This window comes from Leucoraja erinacea, chromosome 23, assembly GCF_028641065.1.
Source record: "Leucoraja erinacea ecotype New England chromosome 23, Leri_hhj_1, whole genome shotgun sequence".
Lineage (NCBI taxonomy): Eukaryota > Metazoa > Chordata > Chondrichthyes > Rajiformes > Rajidae > Leucoraja > Leucoraja erinaceus.
This window is the reverse complement of record NC_073399.1, coordinates 16,735,238-16,753,358: the sequence shown is the minus strand read 5'-3', so window position 1 is coordinate 16,753,358 and position 18,121 is coordinate 16,735,238. Positions and strand designations below refer to the sequence as shown.

The 18,121-nt window shown below is 42.6% G+C and overlaps 1 protein-coding gene across 1 annotated transcript in view; it reads right to left on the bottom strand.

The window, feature by feature from the left end:
• Positions 1-498, bottom strand: part of nploc4 (NPL4 homolog, ubiquitin recognition factor) — a 45,490-nt gene extending 44,992 nt beyond the window's left edge. The window contains exon 1 of the mRNA XM_055653973.1: positions 298-498. Coding sequence (XP_055509948.1) covers positions 298-312 — 15 coding nt within the window. The 5' untranslated portion in view covers positions 313-498. The remainder of the gene's footprint in view (positions 1-297) is intronic.
• Between the last annotated feature and the right edge of the window lie 17,623 nt (positions 499-18,121).

The following is an 18,121-nucleotide window of genomic DNA, read 5'->3' as shown; positions in this document are numbered from 1 at the left end:
TGGACTCTGACTAATCGAATGATATTGGGGAATCTCGGTGATGTTCAGAGGAAGGTTGTGGGGTTTATTGGCAAAGGGTGGAGGTGATTCTCGCATCTTCTGGCCCGCGTCTGCTAGGTGTGTTTCAAGGCCCGTGGTTTGTGCCTTTAAAGTGCTGCCTCACTGCTGTGGACGCGGTAGCCGGGCCGGGCCGGGCCGGGCCTTTCCCCTCAGCCGGGCCCGGGCGGGCAGGCAGCCTGACAACCAAGAGTCAGTCAGGACAGAACACTCTCCCCCAAAGTCGCAGCGTCTACTCACTATATTATCCGCCATTGCGCTTCTCCTCCTGGCCCTTTTCCTTTGAAAAAAAAATTAGCTTCAAATTTCACCGTCACTCCGAGTGTCACCAGAAAAAGCAACCGCCGCCGCGTCCAGTGCGTGGTAAACAGATCCGCCGCTCGTCTGGTCCTCTCCGCACCAGAACGCTGCAACTCATCGCAACGCACAATGCAAGTCGCGCTGAGCTCTCGGCACAGTGCAATGACAAACTACTTACTGCACGTTGCACCTACATAATATTAATGATGTTTATGCAGATTGTCCGGAACACTTCATGTTTATATTTGCATTGATTTACATGATTTAAACATAATTAATATTTGATTTTGATCGTCTCCACAATTCATTCACAGTTCCAAATAACACCAACGAGGAAGCTAACGTTTGACGTCTCTGTTTTCTGTGTGTCATATAGAGTTAGAGTAAACCTAGGGATATTGCAGCAATGAAAATGATACATTTCTGCCAAATTGATGTGGTCAAAAAGTTATTTTAATCGAAAATATTTGGAAATAGGAATTGAAAAGCATAACAAAGCAGCAGGTTAAATACAAATAGAAAATTCTGGAACACTCCAGGTGATAATTGTTTTTTATCATAATATCAGAATAATAGAAAATAACAGGAAATGCTAGCAATAGCCAACAGGCCAGGCAGCATCTGTGGAAAGAGAAACAAATTTCAGGGTGGCACAGTGGCGCCAGAGACCGGGTTCAATAAGCAAGTTTGGTATTCCGACTGCGCATGCCCAGGTCATAGGTCACTTGCTATAAACATTCTCGGCAACTGTGGTGCTGCGTTGTGTGCAGGCTTGCGTTTCGTCTGTGGTCGGAGTCGGGCCCGGGTGTCCGGCATTGCGGGCGCTGTTGAGTTGCTGCTGGGCCATCCCCGTCCCCTCCCAGGTGTCCTGTCCCTGTCCGGGGGTGGCCGGAGGTGTCGGGGTGGCCCTGGTGTCCTCGGACTTGCAGCCGGTGTGAAGGGTGGGCGCTGGCTCCGGCTTGGGTCTGCTCTGGGGGGGACGGGGATGGTCTAGTGGCGGTTCGGCACCGCTTGTGGCGCCGGCGACACGGCTTCAATCCTGGCTGCGGATGAGGCGCTGGTCTGTGCGCGCGCAGCTGCTGAGAATATCTCTCTGCTGGTTCAGTCTCTCCCCCTGTCTCCCACTCGCATTTTCCCCCTCTCTCTCATTGTTACACCCTGCTCTCCCACTACCTGGCACCCCTGTTCCTCAGACTAAATATATTTTTACACATAAATCATGAATAAAGATAAAAAATTTATACAGCCAGCGCTTTGTTCGCTTTTTCTTTATAACGAGTGACCTTTCACAAATCCCATGATTCCTTGCATTTTTCAGAATACCGAACTCGCATATCCTGACTACAAATGCTGTCTGTATGGAGTTTGCACGTTCTCCCTGTGACCGCATGGGTTTCCTCTGGGTGTTCCTGTGTCCTCCCACATTCGAAAGGTGTGTTGTTTAATTGGCTTTTGTAAATTGTCTCTAGTGTATAGAACAAGTCTACGGGTGATCATTGGTTGGCATGGACTAGCTGGGCCGAAGGGCCTGTTTCCACGCTGTATCTCTAAACTAACTAGACTAAAACCAAACTAAACTAAACAGAGTTAATGTTTCAGGTTGAACAATTTTCATTTTTGCCTTTTTCACCCTCAGCTGCTATTAACAAACATTAATTTTCCCTCGCTTAGATGATATCAAAGACCCTTATCTGAGCAACCTTTGTCTACTCACCATTCAGGCATTTCCTTTCCCTTGCCCTCCCTTTCCCTGCAACTCTAAACCTAATTGTTTTCTAATTTTTCAGTATTAATGAAAGCTCCTTGACTTGAAGCATTACTTCTACACTCTCCACAAATGTTGTCCGATCCACTAAATAACCCCAGCACCTTCTCCAAAATAGAAATATCAGATCGAGTCTGAGAATTATCAGTACCTACCATCAATATAATCATTTAGAAATGATTATATGTATTTCTACATATATAAATATCCAGAGAATTTGGAGTTGGAACTCTTGATGATTTCAAAAATTTCACTGGACCTAGATTTGATGGAAGAATGGACCCACATCATGGACCCACAACATAGAAACATAGAAACATAGAAATTAGGTGCAGGAGTAGGCCATTCGGCCCTTCGAGCCTGCACCGCCATTCAATATGATCATGGCTGATCATCCAAACTCAGTATCCCGTACCTGCCTTCTCTCCATACCCCCTGATCCCCTTAGCCACAAGGGCCACATCTAACTCCCTCTTAAATATAGCCAATGAACTGGCCTCAACTACCCTCTGTGGCAGAGAGTTCCAGAGATTCACCACTCTCTGTGTGAAAAAAGTTCTTCTCATCGCGGTTTTAAAGGATTTCCCCCTTATCCTTAAGCTGTGACCCCTTGTCCTGGACTTCCCTAACATGGGGAACAATCTTCCTGCATCTAGCCTGTCCAACCCCTTAAGAATTTTGTAAGTATCTATAAGATCCCCTCTCAATCTCCTAAATTCTAGAGCGTATAAACCAAGTCTATCCAGTCTTTCTTCATAAGACAAATACAACATTTGATGTGGTTGGATGTAATAAAAAAGGAACTGCAGATGCTGGTTTATACCTAAGATATTCACAAAATACTGGAGTAACTCAGTGGCAGCATTGCTGGGGAAAATGGGTAGGTGACCTTTCGGGTCAGAAATCTTCTTCAGACTGATTATAGTAACAACAATACAATCACATTGCTGAACTCGGAGTCCCGACGATAGATTTCTCCAGTCCCTCCGTCCCCATTGTTTAATTATTCTGCATTTTTTGATTATTCTGTATCTTCTCTCTTTCTATTTTTCAAAATTTCTTTATGCAAAACTACTACGGACTGACGCAAAACTGCATTTCGTTGTACTCATACTTGTATTTGTGCGATGACATTAAAGTTGAATTGAATTGAATTGAATTGAAGTAAGGAGAGTGGGGGAAAAACTGAAAGTGGAAAAAAAACAGAACAGTCGGTACCGACACAGATGACCTCAGGCAAGGAGGTTCCCTTATAGGTTGTCTGTTGGTTAGAGACAGGTGTGAGCCATACAGTAAGTACATAGTTGCAAACTGTGGAACTAGTTAACCAACCTTAGGTGGAGGAATGAGGGAAAGGAGAGGGAAGAGGGGATTAGGGGGAGTTAAGTGTTTGTGGAAGTTACCTAAAATTAGAGAATTAAATGTTCAGCAGGAGGTTCACACCACTGGGTTGTAAGCTACCCAAGCTACTCCTCCCATTTGTGTGCGGCCTCACTCTGGCAATCGAGGAAGCCCAGAACAGAAAGGCAAGTTTGGGAATGGGAGGTGGAGTTAAGCTGGTTAGGAACCGAGAGATCCAGTAGAATTTGAATTCATTGTGGTTGAATGTAGTCCCATATAAATGGTTAGGGCTAACTCCTAATGTGTGTATAACATACATGGTGGTTAACAAATTTAATTGAGACCAACAGATTTTTTGTCTTTAAAGATTATAAAGTGCTGAGGAAATTTAGTGACACCTAATAGAATGTTAAACAATGGAATGTTTATACCAAAGATAGATTGTAGAAAGTGCTGGAGTAACTCAGCAGCATCCCTGGAGAAAATGGGTAGGTGACGATTCGGGTCTTGACCCTTCTTCAGACCATCTTTTCCCCTATCAAAGGAGATGACACATTGAGGGTCAAGAAGATTTGATAGAATTTGAATCAAGCATAATGCTTGGTGAACCATCCAAACTTCTTACCGTCTTTCATATATATATTTGACATTTCTCTAGTTTGTCCTGGTAAAGGGCATGGTTTGATGTACTCCCATATTTAAGGAAGAATTTAAGAGAATCACCTGAAAAGTTGTGCAGTATACAATTGAAAAATAATTAAGAAAGAAACGTAAAAATAAAATATGCTAAAAATTAACACCTAGAGCAAAGCAGAAACCGACTACAAATCTGAAAGGAATTAAGAATAACATGGAAAACCTTGCATGGATAAGGGGGAAGTGGTGCTGATGAACTTAGAGAGGGATGATGGCGGACTGCCATATTAAATACTTATGAGGAGCTCAAAGTGAGTTTGCATATTTCCTTGAGGGTGCTTTTCACAGACTATCTCTCTTGAAGTTCCAGAAAATATTGTTGTAACCCAGAGAGCAGTTACACGGCACAATCCCTAATAAAGTACCAGTCTTAAAGTAGCAATCATTGTTCATATCCACTTACTAGAAATCCAAGTCTAATTTGCGGTGTAACTTACTGGAAATGACATTGTTACTGGTACAACTGGAACCTTAGTGAAAGACAGAATCAAATTATTTTCTTCTTAACTGATCTCATTTACAGATTGAGAAGGTGTGAGATTGCAAATTACATAAATATACCATCCAAACAAAACCAATCGATCCTTTTCTCCAAAGATGCTACCTGACTCTCTGAAGGGCCTGTCCCACTTTCACGACCTAATTCATGACCTCTGCCGAGTTTGCCATTGACTCATACTCACAGCATGGTCGTCACGAGGTCGTAGGAGCTCGTAGGTAGGCCGTAGCAGGCCGTGATGCTAGTCGTAGGTACTCGTGGCATCAAATAGGTCGGGGCGTTTTTCTAGCCTGATGAAACATGTCCACGAGTAAAAAAGGTCGTGAATTAGGTCGTGAAAGTGGGACAGGCCCTTGAGTGACTCCAGCACTTGGTAAGCAAGCTATTGGCTTGGCGGTGCCATTTGATAATAGCACTGATAACAATTTTTGATGATTGAGAGCAGAATGATTGGAAGTAATTAACCAAATTAGAATTCAAAAAATGTTTATGAATACTATATTTTAGGACAGTTTTCCAGGTTGCAGTCAGTGTTTAACTGAATTGGAACAGCTTGACCAGAGATGTAAATATTTCTAGAGCTCAGTCTTCAGTGTAGCTAGGATGTTGTCTGATCCCATTGTCTGTCTCAGTATCACTTGGAATAAACTGAATTGGCTAGAAATTGTTTTCTGTGATGACGGGGATCTCAGGATGAACTCAGGAAGAAGCAGAGAGGGGTCAACTATTTGACAATTCTGTCTGAAGCTGGCTGTACATGCATTTACACATGAGTTCTGCCATCCATTGAAAACAAGGATGTTCTTGAAGCCTCCTCCTCCTTTTAGCTGCTTGCTTACCCATAGCCATTTATGAGTGGTTGTGGTAGGACTGCAGAACTTCAGTCTGATCCGTTGCTACCGACATCAAATACATACTGAGACAACCAAACCTCATTATTTAAAGCAGGGGTAACACATCCATGGTATCCATGCTTATTAAGGTTCAAATATATCATCCCTTTTGGCAGTTTAGCCATTGGAGTTATTTATTGAATCCTTCCACCACACTTTAAACGCACATATCATATCGCATATCGCTCACATCTGCCTCTCAGAAAAGAAAACACCATTCCTACCAGTATGATAGTAAACACTGGCATTTTGTGCATTTGGCCCATATCCACTGTCAATTATCCACCCAATTTCCACAGTTGGTTTACCATCTTTATAATGGCCAATTCCAAAGATTTTGCCTTAAATCCACATAATAGCCTCACATTACATATTATGCCATTAGTCAATTTGTGAGCAAGTCTAGCAATTTCTCAAAAATAACATGGGGGTTAAGGGTGAGTTGCTGAAAATCTAATGTAAATAGAGAAGCAGAATAAAGTGTTTAGTTTAGAGATACAGCTGAGAAATAGGCCCTTCAGCCCTCTGGGTCCATACTCCCACAGACACCAATATGGTAGAAAGATAAATGCTGGTTAGGGTAAATACCTCTGTTTTCCATTATGTTTTCTGTACAATTTGCACATTGCTTCTGTCATTCACTTTGGCTTGCCAAAAGTGTTCTGGGAAGTCTTGGCTCCACATCTTATTGTCAACAATGAGTTATGAACTACAATATTTCCAGAAAGCTTGATGGGGAATGAGAGAGGATAAAAATGGCCAAAAATGCTGCAAAGCTCTGGTTGTTGGAGGTCCTGTCAAACCTTACCTTAAACACGTCATGATTGTTTAAAATCATTCATCATAATAACTCCACAAACTTGCTGCACGAGCCCCACAGAGGATTATCCTACCCTAAATGCAGCTAAATCTGGAACAACATTCAAGTGTGGACTGATATGGCATGAAGCTTTCTTGACTTTAGACCTGAGACTTCAGAAATACAGCATGGAAACAGGCCCTTCTGCCCACCAAGTCTGCGCCGACCAGCGAACACCCCGTACACTAGCACTATCCTACGCACTAGGGGCAATTTACAATTAACGGAAGCCAATTAACCTACAAACCTGTATGTCTTTGTATTGTGGGAGGAAATCGGAGCACCCAGAGGAAACAGGGAGAATGTACAAACCCCATACAGACAGCAACTGTAATCAGGATTGAACCCGGGTCTCTGGCACTGTAAGGCAGTACTGCCTCTGTACAACTGTGCTGCCCCTAATGAGAACTGAGAACACAGGCAGTGATGAACATTTCAATCAAGGAATTGCTGAATGCCTACCATTATTGATTCTGAAGAAGGATTCAAAGTGGCGCCTTTCCGTGTCTGCCCAATTGAGTTACTCCAGCTCTTTGTTTTTTACTCAAGATTCCAGCATCTGCAGTTATTTGAACCTATCACCAATCTTCTGCCATGGAGTGGGAAGCAGGATTGGGAAGTAAGGGGTGGTCACCATTGACTAGGCATAGGTAGGCCAGCCACGTAAATGTAGTGATTACTAAGGAGGGCTGGTCACCAACGCAATATTCCACCTCTCCACCAATTCCAATATTGCTCGCCAGTTGTCTGTTGCGCTAGTATGGGTGTTGCGGGCTGAAGGTACTGGTTTCCAGAGGGCCAGTATAAACATTGTGGGCTGAATGGATTCTTAGGCTGGCATCCGACCGTTGCAATGATTTTAAAAGCCCAGCCAAGGGAAACAATTGGGCTGCAGCCACCTGACAACCAAAATTCATTTTGTGAACACAAACCTTTTAAAAAGGCGAGGCAAACAATTGGGCTGGAGCCACCTGACAACCAAAATTCATTTTGTGAACACAAACTTGTTAAAAAGGCGAGGCAAACAATTGGGCTGTAGCCACTTTAGAACCACATCGAGGGGACTCACCGTGGAGTAGACGTGCATTCAGTGTTATTCGCAGCTCAGAGAGCCATAACCCTCTCGCTTCCTGGGTCTGGCAGAGACTGAGTGAGGCACTACACTTCCTGGTTTTATAGTCCCTCCCCTGCCGCCAGCGGGGGCAGCAGAGAGAATGGGGAATTTTTTTGAAACATTAATATCTCTCTGATTTTTCATCGATGGAAAAAACCCTCTGGTCCCAGAAGGCAGACGGGGGCTCTGAGCGAGGTGGCCAAAAATGACGGCCGTTGGTGGCGGCGTTCTCTCGGAAATCGCAGCACAGTGGGCCAAAAGTGGTCAAGATCAGACTTTTAGTAATATAGATAGATAAGAGCAAGTCAAAGACTTACTATCTTATGGTGGGTAACACCCCAAGGCAACAGTCTGGACATGAAACATGTCCTATCCACGTTCTCCAGAGATGCTGCCTGACTTGCTGAGTAACTCCAGGACTTTGTGCCCTTTTTTGTATTAACAGCATCCGTAGTTCTTTGTTTCTATAGTCTAACACCCCAAGACAGCTTTTCTTTCTCCTAAACCCCTTTAAACATCCTCAAGACACAAAGCAGGAGTGAGATGGAATACTATCAATTTGGCAAGTGGAGTGCAGCTCTAGTAACATCCAAGAAGTTCAACATCATCAAAAGCAATCCACTTGATCGGGACTCCATCCATCTCCTTACCATGACGCACAAGGACTACAGTGCAAGCCATCTATAAAATATGCTGTAGCCATCGCCAATCCTTCTGCAATAGCACTTCCCAAGCTCTAAACCATTGCCATCCAGAAGTAAGAGGATAGCAAGTTGATGGGTACGCCACTGAACTTACCCAAGTTCCTTTTGTCACACTTCATAAATCTGTGCTTGAAAAATTCTAACAGCCACACAGGAACCAGTAAAGAATCAACAATCTTTCAGATAATGACAGGACCAGTCATTTGGAAAAGTCTTCATAAAGTCACTGTTAGTGCACAAATCTATAGCTTCAAAATGAAATATGCAAATTTCTAGTGTCAGGTCTGTTCTCCCTCTCAAAGCTTTTCACCGTACCCCGGTACACATAACAATACAATAAACCTAAATCTAAATGTCAAATTGAACTAAAAAAGAGTCAATAAAATCACAAAATGGTGGAAGTAGCTCCTCTCTGACCTGAAATGTCAACTTTCCACAGATCCTTCTTGACCTGTTGGACATTCCCAACATTTTCTGTTTATATTTCAGGTTTCCAGCAACTTCAGTTGTTTTTAAAATGTTTTAATTTACTAAGAAAGGGAACCAAGGTACTTGGGGTCCTAATGTCAAAAAAAAAATGCGGATGCTGGTTTACACCAAAGATATACAGAAAGTGCTGGAATAACTGAGTCAGGCAGCATATCTGGAGATGCCTGGACCTAATGACTGGAGAAAGGTCTGGCCCGAAATGTCACCTATCCTTTTTCTCCAGATTTGCTACCTGATTCACTTGAGTGCCTGCACCACTTGGACGACTTAATCCACGAGTTTAGAAGACCCTAGACCAGTTGAAAAAGATGTCAAGGTCGTGTTGACGCGCCAAAGTAAAAGACCTCCTGCGGCCTCCTACGACTATGTCTACGACCTCCTACGACTATGTCTATGACCTCCTACGACTATGACGGCAGGTGGCGACAGATGGCGCAATGGGCTAAGTGTTCGGCTGGCGACCGGAAGGCAGCCGGTTCGAATCCCGCTTGGAGTGCATACTGTCGTTGTGTCCTTGGGGCAAGACACTTCACCCACCTTTGCCTGTGTGTAAATGTAATGTAATTATGTGAAGCACTTTGGGGTCAATGCAAGTTGACTAAAAATGTGCTATATAAATAAGATTATTATTATTATTATTATTATTATTATTATTATTATTATTATTATTATTATGTCTACGACCTCCTACGACTATGTCTACGACCTCCTACGACTATGTCTATGACCTCCTACGACTATGTCTATGACCTCCTACGACTGTGTCTACGACCTCCTATGACCCCCCTCGACCTCAGTCTTCCACACCTAAGACCAACTACAACAAGCTACGAGTGGAAAATGATCACATGATAAAATGATGTCATGTTCGCATTTTTTTTTCTCGGGCCAGTTACTGAAACTACGACTACCTACGATTATCTACGACCACCATGACGACCTACTACAACCTACCTACGACCTACCTACGAGTAAAAAGTATCAATTTTTCCATGCCGACCTTTTTTTTTTAACTTGTGGCCATTTTTTATCAGGCTGGAAAAAACGCCACGACCTACTTGAGGCCACGAGTACGCGGAGACCACTCACGAGGATGGGGATGAGTTACGGAGACCTCCTCCGGCCTCCTACGACCTTGTGCCAACCATGCTGTGAGTATGAGTCAAGGGCAAACTAGGCAGAGGTCATCAATTAGGTTGTGAAAGTGTGACAGGGGCTTAAGTTTCTCCAGCACTTTGTGTTTATGCTTGGAGTCTTCATTTGACATTGAGTATAGTTTAAATCTAGTAGTGCTAGATTAGTAAGTAGTCAGTAAGTAAGTTTTATTTATATAGCACGTTTTAAGTCAACTCGCATTGACACCAAATAAGTTTTAAGTCAACTCGCATTGACACCAATTTACATAAAATAAATAATAAGTTTCCATACAAACCATAGAAAAAGGTTAAAAAAATTAAAAAAGATTAGGTTTAGAAAATGCTTAGAGTGACTGTTAGATTTCTTAGATACATCTCCTCCCGATTGGACTATTGCAACTCACTTCTCCTTGGGATCAGCTCCACCTACATCAACCGACTCCAACTGGTCCAGAACGCAGCCGCCCGACTCATCACCCACAGAAAATCCTGGCATCACATCACTCCAGTCCTCAAACAACTTCACTGGCTTCCCATCTCCCACCGGATCACCTACAAAACCCTGATCCTCACCTACAAAGCCCTCCACCATCTGGCCCCCCCCATATCTCACTGACCTCCTCTCCCCCTACCAACCCTCAGGGTCCCTCAGATCCACATCAGCTGGTCTCCTCTCCATCCACAAGTCCAACCTCCGCAGTTTTGGGGACAGAGCCTTCTCCAGGGCAGCTCCCAGGCTCTGGAACTCCCTCCCCCAACTGATCCGCAATTCCGTGTCCCTCACCATCTTCCAGTCCCGCCTCAAGACCCATCTCTTCACCTCTGCCTATCCTTAGCCCCACGTGCCGTCCCTTTTCATCTGTGCATTAATTGCCTCATACTGTGTTTTGTATTGAATTCTGTATTTACTTTGTGTACTAGTCATGTCTCTACTATTTATTTCATTCCCCTTACATGTTTTTCCTCTACCTGCTAAATTTTTGTAAGGTGTCCTTGAGACTCTTGAAAGGCGCCCATAAATAAAATTTATTATTATTATTATTATTTTAATTTGTTCTTACCTCATTCTATATATTTTGAGAATTACCAATTACTACAGACATATGACATAGTCTCAGACTAGTAGTTACATTAGTATTACTGCACCATTATATTACTGTTCAGTGTTTATAGTAATAGATAACATCTTATACAAATCATTCTGCTTTTACTTGCAAACTAGAAACACAATCCACTAACGTATTAGGGGTATTATTGCAAATGGATTCTCAATTATTCTCTCAGGGGTTGCTTGAGTGTAGAATTAGTAATGTGTATAAACATACAATTTTACATTGACAAAGGAAAGTCACTAATTAGTGATACAAATGATCTGTGCCTTTGATTGGAGAAGCTCGAATACAATTCTGGAAATGTTCACTAGTTCAAGCAAAAACTGGGAAAAGAAACAGAGTTTAAGGTTTCAGGGTGAAGGCCATCAGATTTCAGAGAGAGAGGTTATTTTTAAACAGCAGAGATGCCGATGAAGGGAAGGGTAAGAAAAATAAAATTACATAGATAGGGTGAAGCAAGGGCTAGTGATAATTTTGCTATTGCCAGTGATATCTGGTTGATAATGTGGGAAGTTGGAGATTGAGTAAACAAACAAAAGGAACATGGAAAAGTAAGTGAAATGCAGGTAAGAGCTATGGCTAAGGTGTAAAAATCAAAAGATATTAAAGATTTCCACCATTTTGTTTCTTTGATTCTCGATTATAGAGAAGCTGTTTTTTTCCCCTTGGGGTCAAAGAAGGGAGTTGTGGCAAGGTGTGCAAGGTTATGCCAGGTTTAGATAGAAGTACTATGGTATGCAGATTTAAGTGTTTTAAGCAAGAGGTAGAGGGGATATGAGAAAGGACGTATATAAAAACAATGAATGGCAACAATCTAGAGAGTGTAGGAAGTGATAATGATTTCCAAAATAAATTTTAAAGACACTTGAGACAAATAAACTTGGAGGGCTGTGGGGACATAGTGGGGCAACAGACTTGGTTTCTCCACAGAGAGCTGGCATGAATTATTGGGGCAGTCTGGCCTCCATTTGTGCCGTATGTCCATTTATTTACTTGTTTATAGTTAACAGCATGTGGGGTTGCTGGTTTGATTGAGGCTGATCAACCCATTCCAGAATATTATTACGACCTTTGCACAGAAACAGAGTCAATGTTTCAGGACAGAGATCCTTCATCTGAACTGAAAAGAAGCTGCAGGAGAGAGTGAAGAAGGTGGGTGGGTGTTTCTGATACAATGAATCTGGGGAGATAAGGACTGGGCCTGTACTCGCTGGAGTTTAGAAGGATGAGGGGGCACCTCATTGAAACTTACCGAACAGTGAACGGCCTGGATAGAGTGGATGTGGGGCGAATGTTTCCACGAGTGGGAGAGTCTGGGACTGTTGCCAAGCTTCAGAATAAAAGGATGTACCTTTAGAAAGGAGATGCGGAGGAATTTATTTAGAAGGTGGTGAATCTGTGGAATTCGCTGTCACAGGCTACTGAGGAGTCAATTGATATTTTTAAGGTGGAGATTGCCAGATTCTTGACTAGCAAGGCTGTCAGGGGTTATGGGATGAAGGCTGGAGAATGGGGTTGTAAGGGAAAAATAGATCATCCATCATTGAACGGCAGAGTAGACATGATGGGCCAAATGGCCTAAATCTGCTCTACTAACCTATGAAGGTGTAAACAAGGTTACAGAACCTAGAACATAACACAGAGGAACAGTCCCATTGGCCTACAATGTCTTTGCCAAACACAATACCAAGACCAACACTTATATGTAAGTACATGACCCATATCTCTACACAGTAACATGCCTCTCAAATTGTCTTTTAATGCCACTATCGTATCTGCTTCAACCATCACCTCCAGCAGCTTGGTCCAGGCATTCACCGCCCTCTGCATATAAAACCTGTCCCGCACATCTCCTTTATATGTATCTATTCAATAAGTGAATAGGAGCAGTAAGAGTGGTGAGGACATGGGCAAAAGATTGTGGGAGTTATGAAATGCAGAACAGCAAGATAAGGAGAAACAGTGTTACTGGTTCGGGTTGAAAACCCTTCCTCAGGGTCCAAAACACTATTATCTGAAACATTAATTCAATTTCTCTGTCCACAGATGCTGCCTGATCTCCTGAATGTGTCCAGCATTTTCTGTTCTTATTTCAGATTTAGTTTTAGTTTAGAGATACAGCGTTGAAACAGGCCCTTCAGCCCATCAGTAATCACCCGTACACCAGTTCTATCCTACTCACTTGGGTCAAATTAGAGAAGCCAATTAAACTACAAATCTGTTTGGTTTCTGTTTGGTTTCAGTCTGAAGAAGGGTCTTGACCCCAAACGTCACCCATTCCTTCTCTCCAGAGATGCTGCCTGTTCTGCTGAGTTACTCCAACATTATGTGTCTACCTACAAATCTACATGTCTTTGGGGTGTGGGAGGAAACCGGAGCACCCGGGGGAAACCCACGCGGTCACAGGGAGTATGTGCAAACTCCACGCAGATAGCACACGAGGTCAGGATTGATCCTGGGTCTTTGGCACTGTGACCTAGCACTGTGCCTTTACAGCATTTGCAGTTTATTGGTATTTGGGTTTTATATGTGACAAGCAATCCACTCTGATAATTTATCATTAAGTCACAAAACAACTTAAGCCCTCATAAACAGGTGACCCCCCTCAAACACTGCCATTGTATTTTGACCTCCTAAGCATAATTGTGAACATTCCTCAATTCTTCCCATTGAAAAGAGGCAGCACAGTGGCACAGCGGGAGAGTTGCTGCCTTACAGCATCAGAGACGTGGGTTCAATCCTGACTATGGGTGTTGTCTGTATGGAGTTTGCACTTTTCCGCTGTGACCTTGAGGGTTTTCTCTGGGTGCTCTGGTTCCCTTCCACACTTCAAAGACGTACAGGTTGGCAGGTTAATTGGCTTCGGTAAAATTGTAAAATTGTTCCCCAGTGTGTCGGATAATGTAAGTGCACGGTGTAATCGCGGGTCGGCACTGACTCCGTGGGCCGAAGGGCCTGTGTCTGCACTGTATCTCTAAGGTCTAAAGTCTAAAATTGCGTATCTTCCTTTTAATTCACACATCATTATTCTCTTGTAATATACCTTTTCAATCTTTAGTGATAAGATTCATTTTGCATGAGGCCAGATGAAGAAGTTGTAATATTGTTTGTATTTCTTAAATTAAAAAGCAAATGATCTTCCAAACCTTTGAGCCTGTGATGGAAAATTGCAGTTCCCCTTCCTTGCCACTCTGGGTCAGTATAATGCTACCTAAGTTTTGTGGACCAAGTCATTTCTATCTCAACAGCCTTCAGTGAATACTCCGTGCTAGATGCTGGATGCATCTTGAATATTTTTGGTGAAGTATGAATGCGACAGTATATATTCTTAATATTACAGCATACAATAGTAGATGCAATCATTCCTGGGTATATTTCATAGTATTTTCCTGCTTGTCCATGTCTTAACATTGACTCTCGTGGTTCTACATTTGCATGAAATTTTACCAGTTGAAGAACATAAACAGTTATTCATTAATTATATCTAATGGAATCCCACGGTGATTCAGAAAATCAGCTTTTTTTTTTTAATGTATCACCAGTTTAAAATATCTATTCACAATGTAGAAAAAGTAGAACAGATATTTTTTCTAAGACACAAGGCATAGCTTTAAGATGAAAGGGGCAAGGTTTAAAGGAGATGTGGGGTGTTTTTTATAGAGAGGGTGGTAAGTGCCTTGAACACGCTGTAGGGGTAGTGGTGGTGGAGGCAGGTACAGTAGTGGCATTTAAGGGGCTTTTCAATAGGCATGTGGATATGAAGGGAATAGAAGGATATGGATCATGTGCAGGCGGTGAGATTAGTTTACCTTGGCATCACATTCATCACACAACATTGGGTTTGTTCCAGTACTGTACTGTTCCATGTTCTATATTTTATTTAATGACCCTTTTGTTCAAAGCCACAAGGATCAGTCACCTCAGTTTTAAGTTATATCTTTGTTTTATTTCCATAATAAGACTGTGTCATATTTTGGATTAAAATGGAAAGTTGCAATTTCTTGTCCCCAACATCCAGGCAGCATATCTCTCAATCCGATCTTGACTCTTGTGCTAAACAGCTTTCTGTTTTATAATGCAAAGTGCTGGGGCAACTTAATGGGTCAGGCAGCACCTGGAGTGGAGACGTGACATTTCGTGTCAGGTCCCGTCTTAAGACTGATCACCAGCTTTCCCTTTGTTGTGTTTCATGAATGCATAGGGAGCTCTCATCAGCTGATGTTCAATATTTAACGGGAGCAGTTACACTACCAGGACTGTCTAAACATAATAGTTGACTCCAAATGAATTGAATACCGTCCATAAAATCCAAAAAGCCCTCTAGGCAACTCTGAAACCATGTTGAAGTTTACTAGCCTTACACTGTTATATCTTGTTATAACTGGCAGAATCCAAATGTGCAGAAAACAGAACTTAAGTTTTTTTTCACAGTTTAGTGTTTAGAGATACAGGGGAGAATCAGGCCCTTCGGCCCACTGAATCTGCACTGACCAGCAATCCCCATACACTAGCACTATCCTACAGAATAGGGACAATTTACAATTTTGACCAAAGCCAAATTAAACTACAAACCTGCACGTCTTTGGAGTGTGGGAGGAAACCAAAGCACCCGGGGAAAACCCGCGCGGTCACAGGGAGAACATTCAAACTCAGTACAGACAAGCGGCCGTTGTCAGGATCGAACCCGGGTCTCTGGCGCTGTAAGGCAGCAGCTCTACTGCTGCACCACTGTGCCGCTCAAAAAAATGCTTCTTGAAGAATGACAATTTCCAAAAGTACCAAGCAGGAAAATCCACTCTGTGATCTGAACACAACGGCAAGTGGCTTCATCACTCTATCCATCTTTCCTTTCCTATTGAAAGATATGTTTCCTTAATTTTCCACAATTGTGTTCCATTCATTGCTGACTGATGGTTAATTATTTAATTCAGCTTCAGTAAAGCCTGGTGGTTACATGGAATGACTGGTCTTTAACCGCTTGAGTAATGGCTCCATCCTGTTCTGAGGCCAAATCTGGCCACTGACTATACGAGCTATTCAGTGGTTTACAATGAAATCAGGGTAAATCTGTGGGACATGAATGTTGGCCCTAATCCAAATTCTTCTCCTCTGAGAGTTCAGAAAATAAATGTATACGCTACTTTTTTTTTTAATAGTTTAGAACCTCTCAGAACATTCATAGAACAGAGAAAATAGAACATAGTAATTAGAACATATAACAGTACAGCACAAGAACATGATCTTTGGCCCACAATGTTTGTGCTGAACATAATGTCAAGACCATCACCTATCTACCTGCACATAATACATAACCCATATCCTTCCATTCCCTTCATATTCATATGCCAATCCAAAAGGCTTTTTAAATGCCACTAACCACCATTCACGGCAGCACATCCCAGGAACCCACCACACTCTGCGTAAAAAAACTTGCCCCACACATCTTCTTTAAACTTTGCCCCTCTCACGTTAAAACTATGTCCTCCAGCATTTAAATTTTCCATCCTGAGATAAAGATTCTGACTATTTATCCTATCTATGCCTCAAACTTAACAGGAAGATGGTGCAAATTTAACTGCAGCTGCAAGAAAACAATAGACGGTTTCATTCCATAAGGATAGGGCTGATGGTGTTAATGGGAAAGGAAATGCTTCATGAATAACATGTTGCAGTTTTGTAATGTGAAGGGTTTATTAAATTCATTGCCATAGCAACAATGTCAAATACTATGCCTTCATGCAATAAAAGAGAAAATGGCATCAGATGAAGAACTTTTAAGAGAAGCCATGACAAATGTTCTCTTCATTGGTCAGTCTGTAGTGCATTGCTTTGGTAAAAGGAACATTTTAGATATATCGGGGAGACCAAACACAGTCTTGGTTCGCTGAACACCTCTGCTCTGTCCGCCTAGGCCTATGGGATCTCCCGGTTGCGAAGGACTTTAACTCCCCCTCCCATTCCCATACCGATCTTTCTTTCCTGGGTCTCCTCCACTCTCAGAGTGAGGTCACACACAGATTGGAGGAACAGCACCTCATATTTTGCTTGGGCAGCGGTATGACTGTTGATTTCTCTAATTTCAAATAACCCTGGCTTTGCCTCTCTCTCTCCATCCCATCCCCACCCCACCCAAATTCTCTGACTAGTTTCAATGTCCTGATAAATGATAAATTTTACTGATTGTATGCCTCGTCGTCACCTTCCCCTCAGCCAACAATGAACCATTCCACATTTCCTTGATCATGCCCCGTCTGTTTTGTTCTGTCATTTATTTCCACACCTTATCCTTCCATATCTCTAGTCTGGACATGCTTTTAGTCTGAAGAAGGGTCTTGACCCAAAACGTCACCCATTCCTTCTCTCCAGGGAAGCTCCTGTCCTGCTGAGTTACTCCAGCATGTTGTGTCGATCTTCGGTGTAAAGCAGCATCTGCAGTTCCTTCCCACACATTTTTGATAGTGTTGCATTTCATAAATGCATAGATAATGTTGGTTCCATGGCAACTTGCTTTGCTGTTTCACCAGGGACAATGGAATTGGAACTGATGGGATACCTTTGATCCATGTCATAATAACAAAGTGTCAAAATAAATCTTTGCATTTTTGTACTGCTTTTCAGCACCTCAATTCACCCAGAGCACTTTACAGCCAGCAAAGTAGTCAGCATTATATTGTTCAAAAAGCAGGAGCTTATTTGTACACCACACACACACACACACACACACTGTAAGCAATGCATTAAAGCCAGACAATCCAATATTGTGCTTTAAACTGTGGGATAAATGCTTGGCAGGATGCTGGGAATAAATCACCTGCTCTTTTTCAAGATAGCACATAGGATCTTTTAGGTTCATCTGAGAGGACAGAAGGGTTTTCTATAACATCTCACCCGAAATACCACACTCCATTTACGTGGTACCTACCCCAGCTTATGTCCCCGATAAATGGCAGGAGTAATTGTGTGCAGGAAGGACCTGCAGATGCTGGGTCATACTGAGGATAGACACAAAAATGCTGGTGTAACTCAGCGGGTCAGGCAGCATCTCTGGAGAAAAAGAATTGGTGATGTTTTGGGTCGGAACCCTTCTTCAGGCTGATAGTAGGTCGGGGCGGGGGAAACTGGAAGCTTGAAAAGGCCAAAATAAATCAGAGCCGGC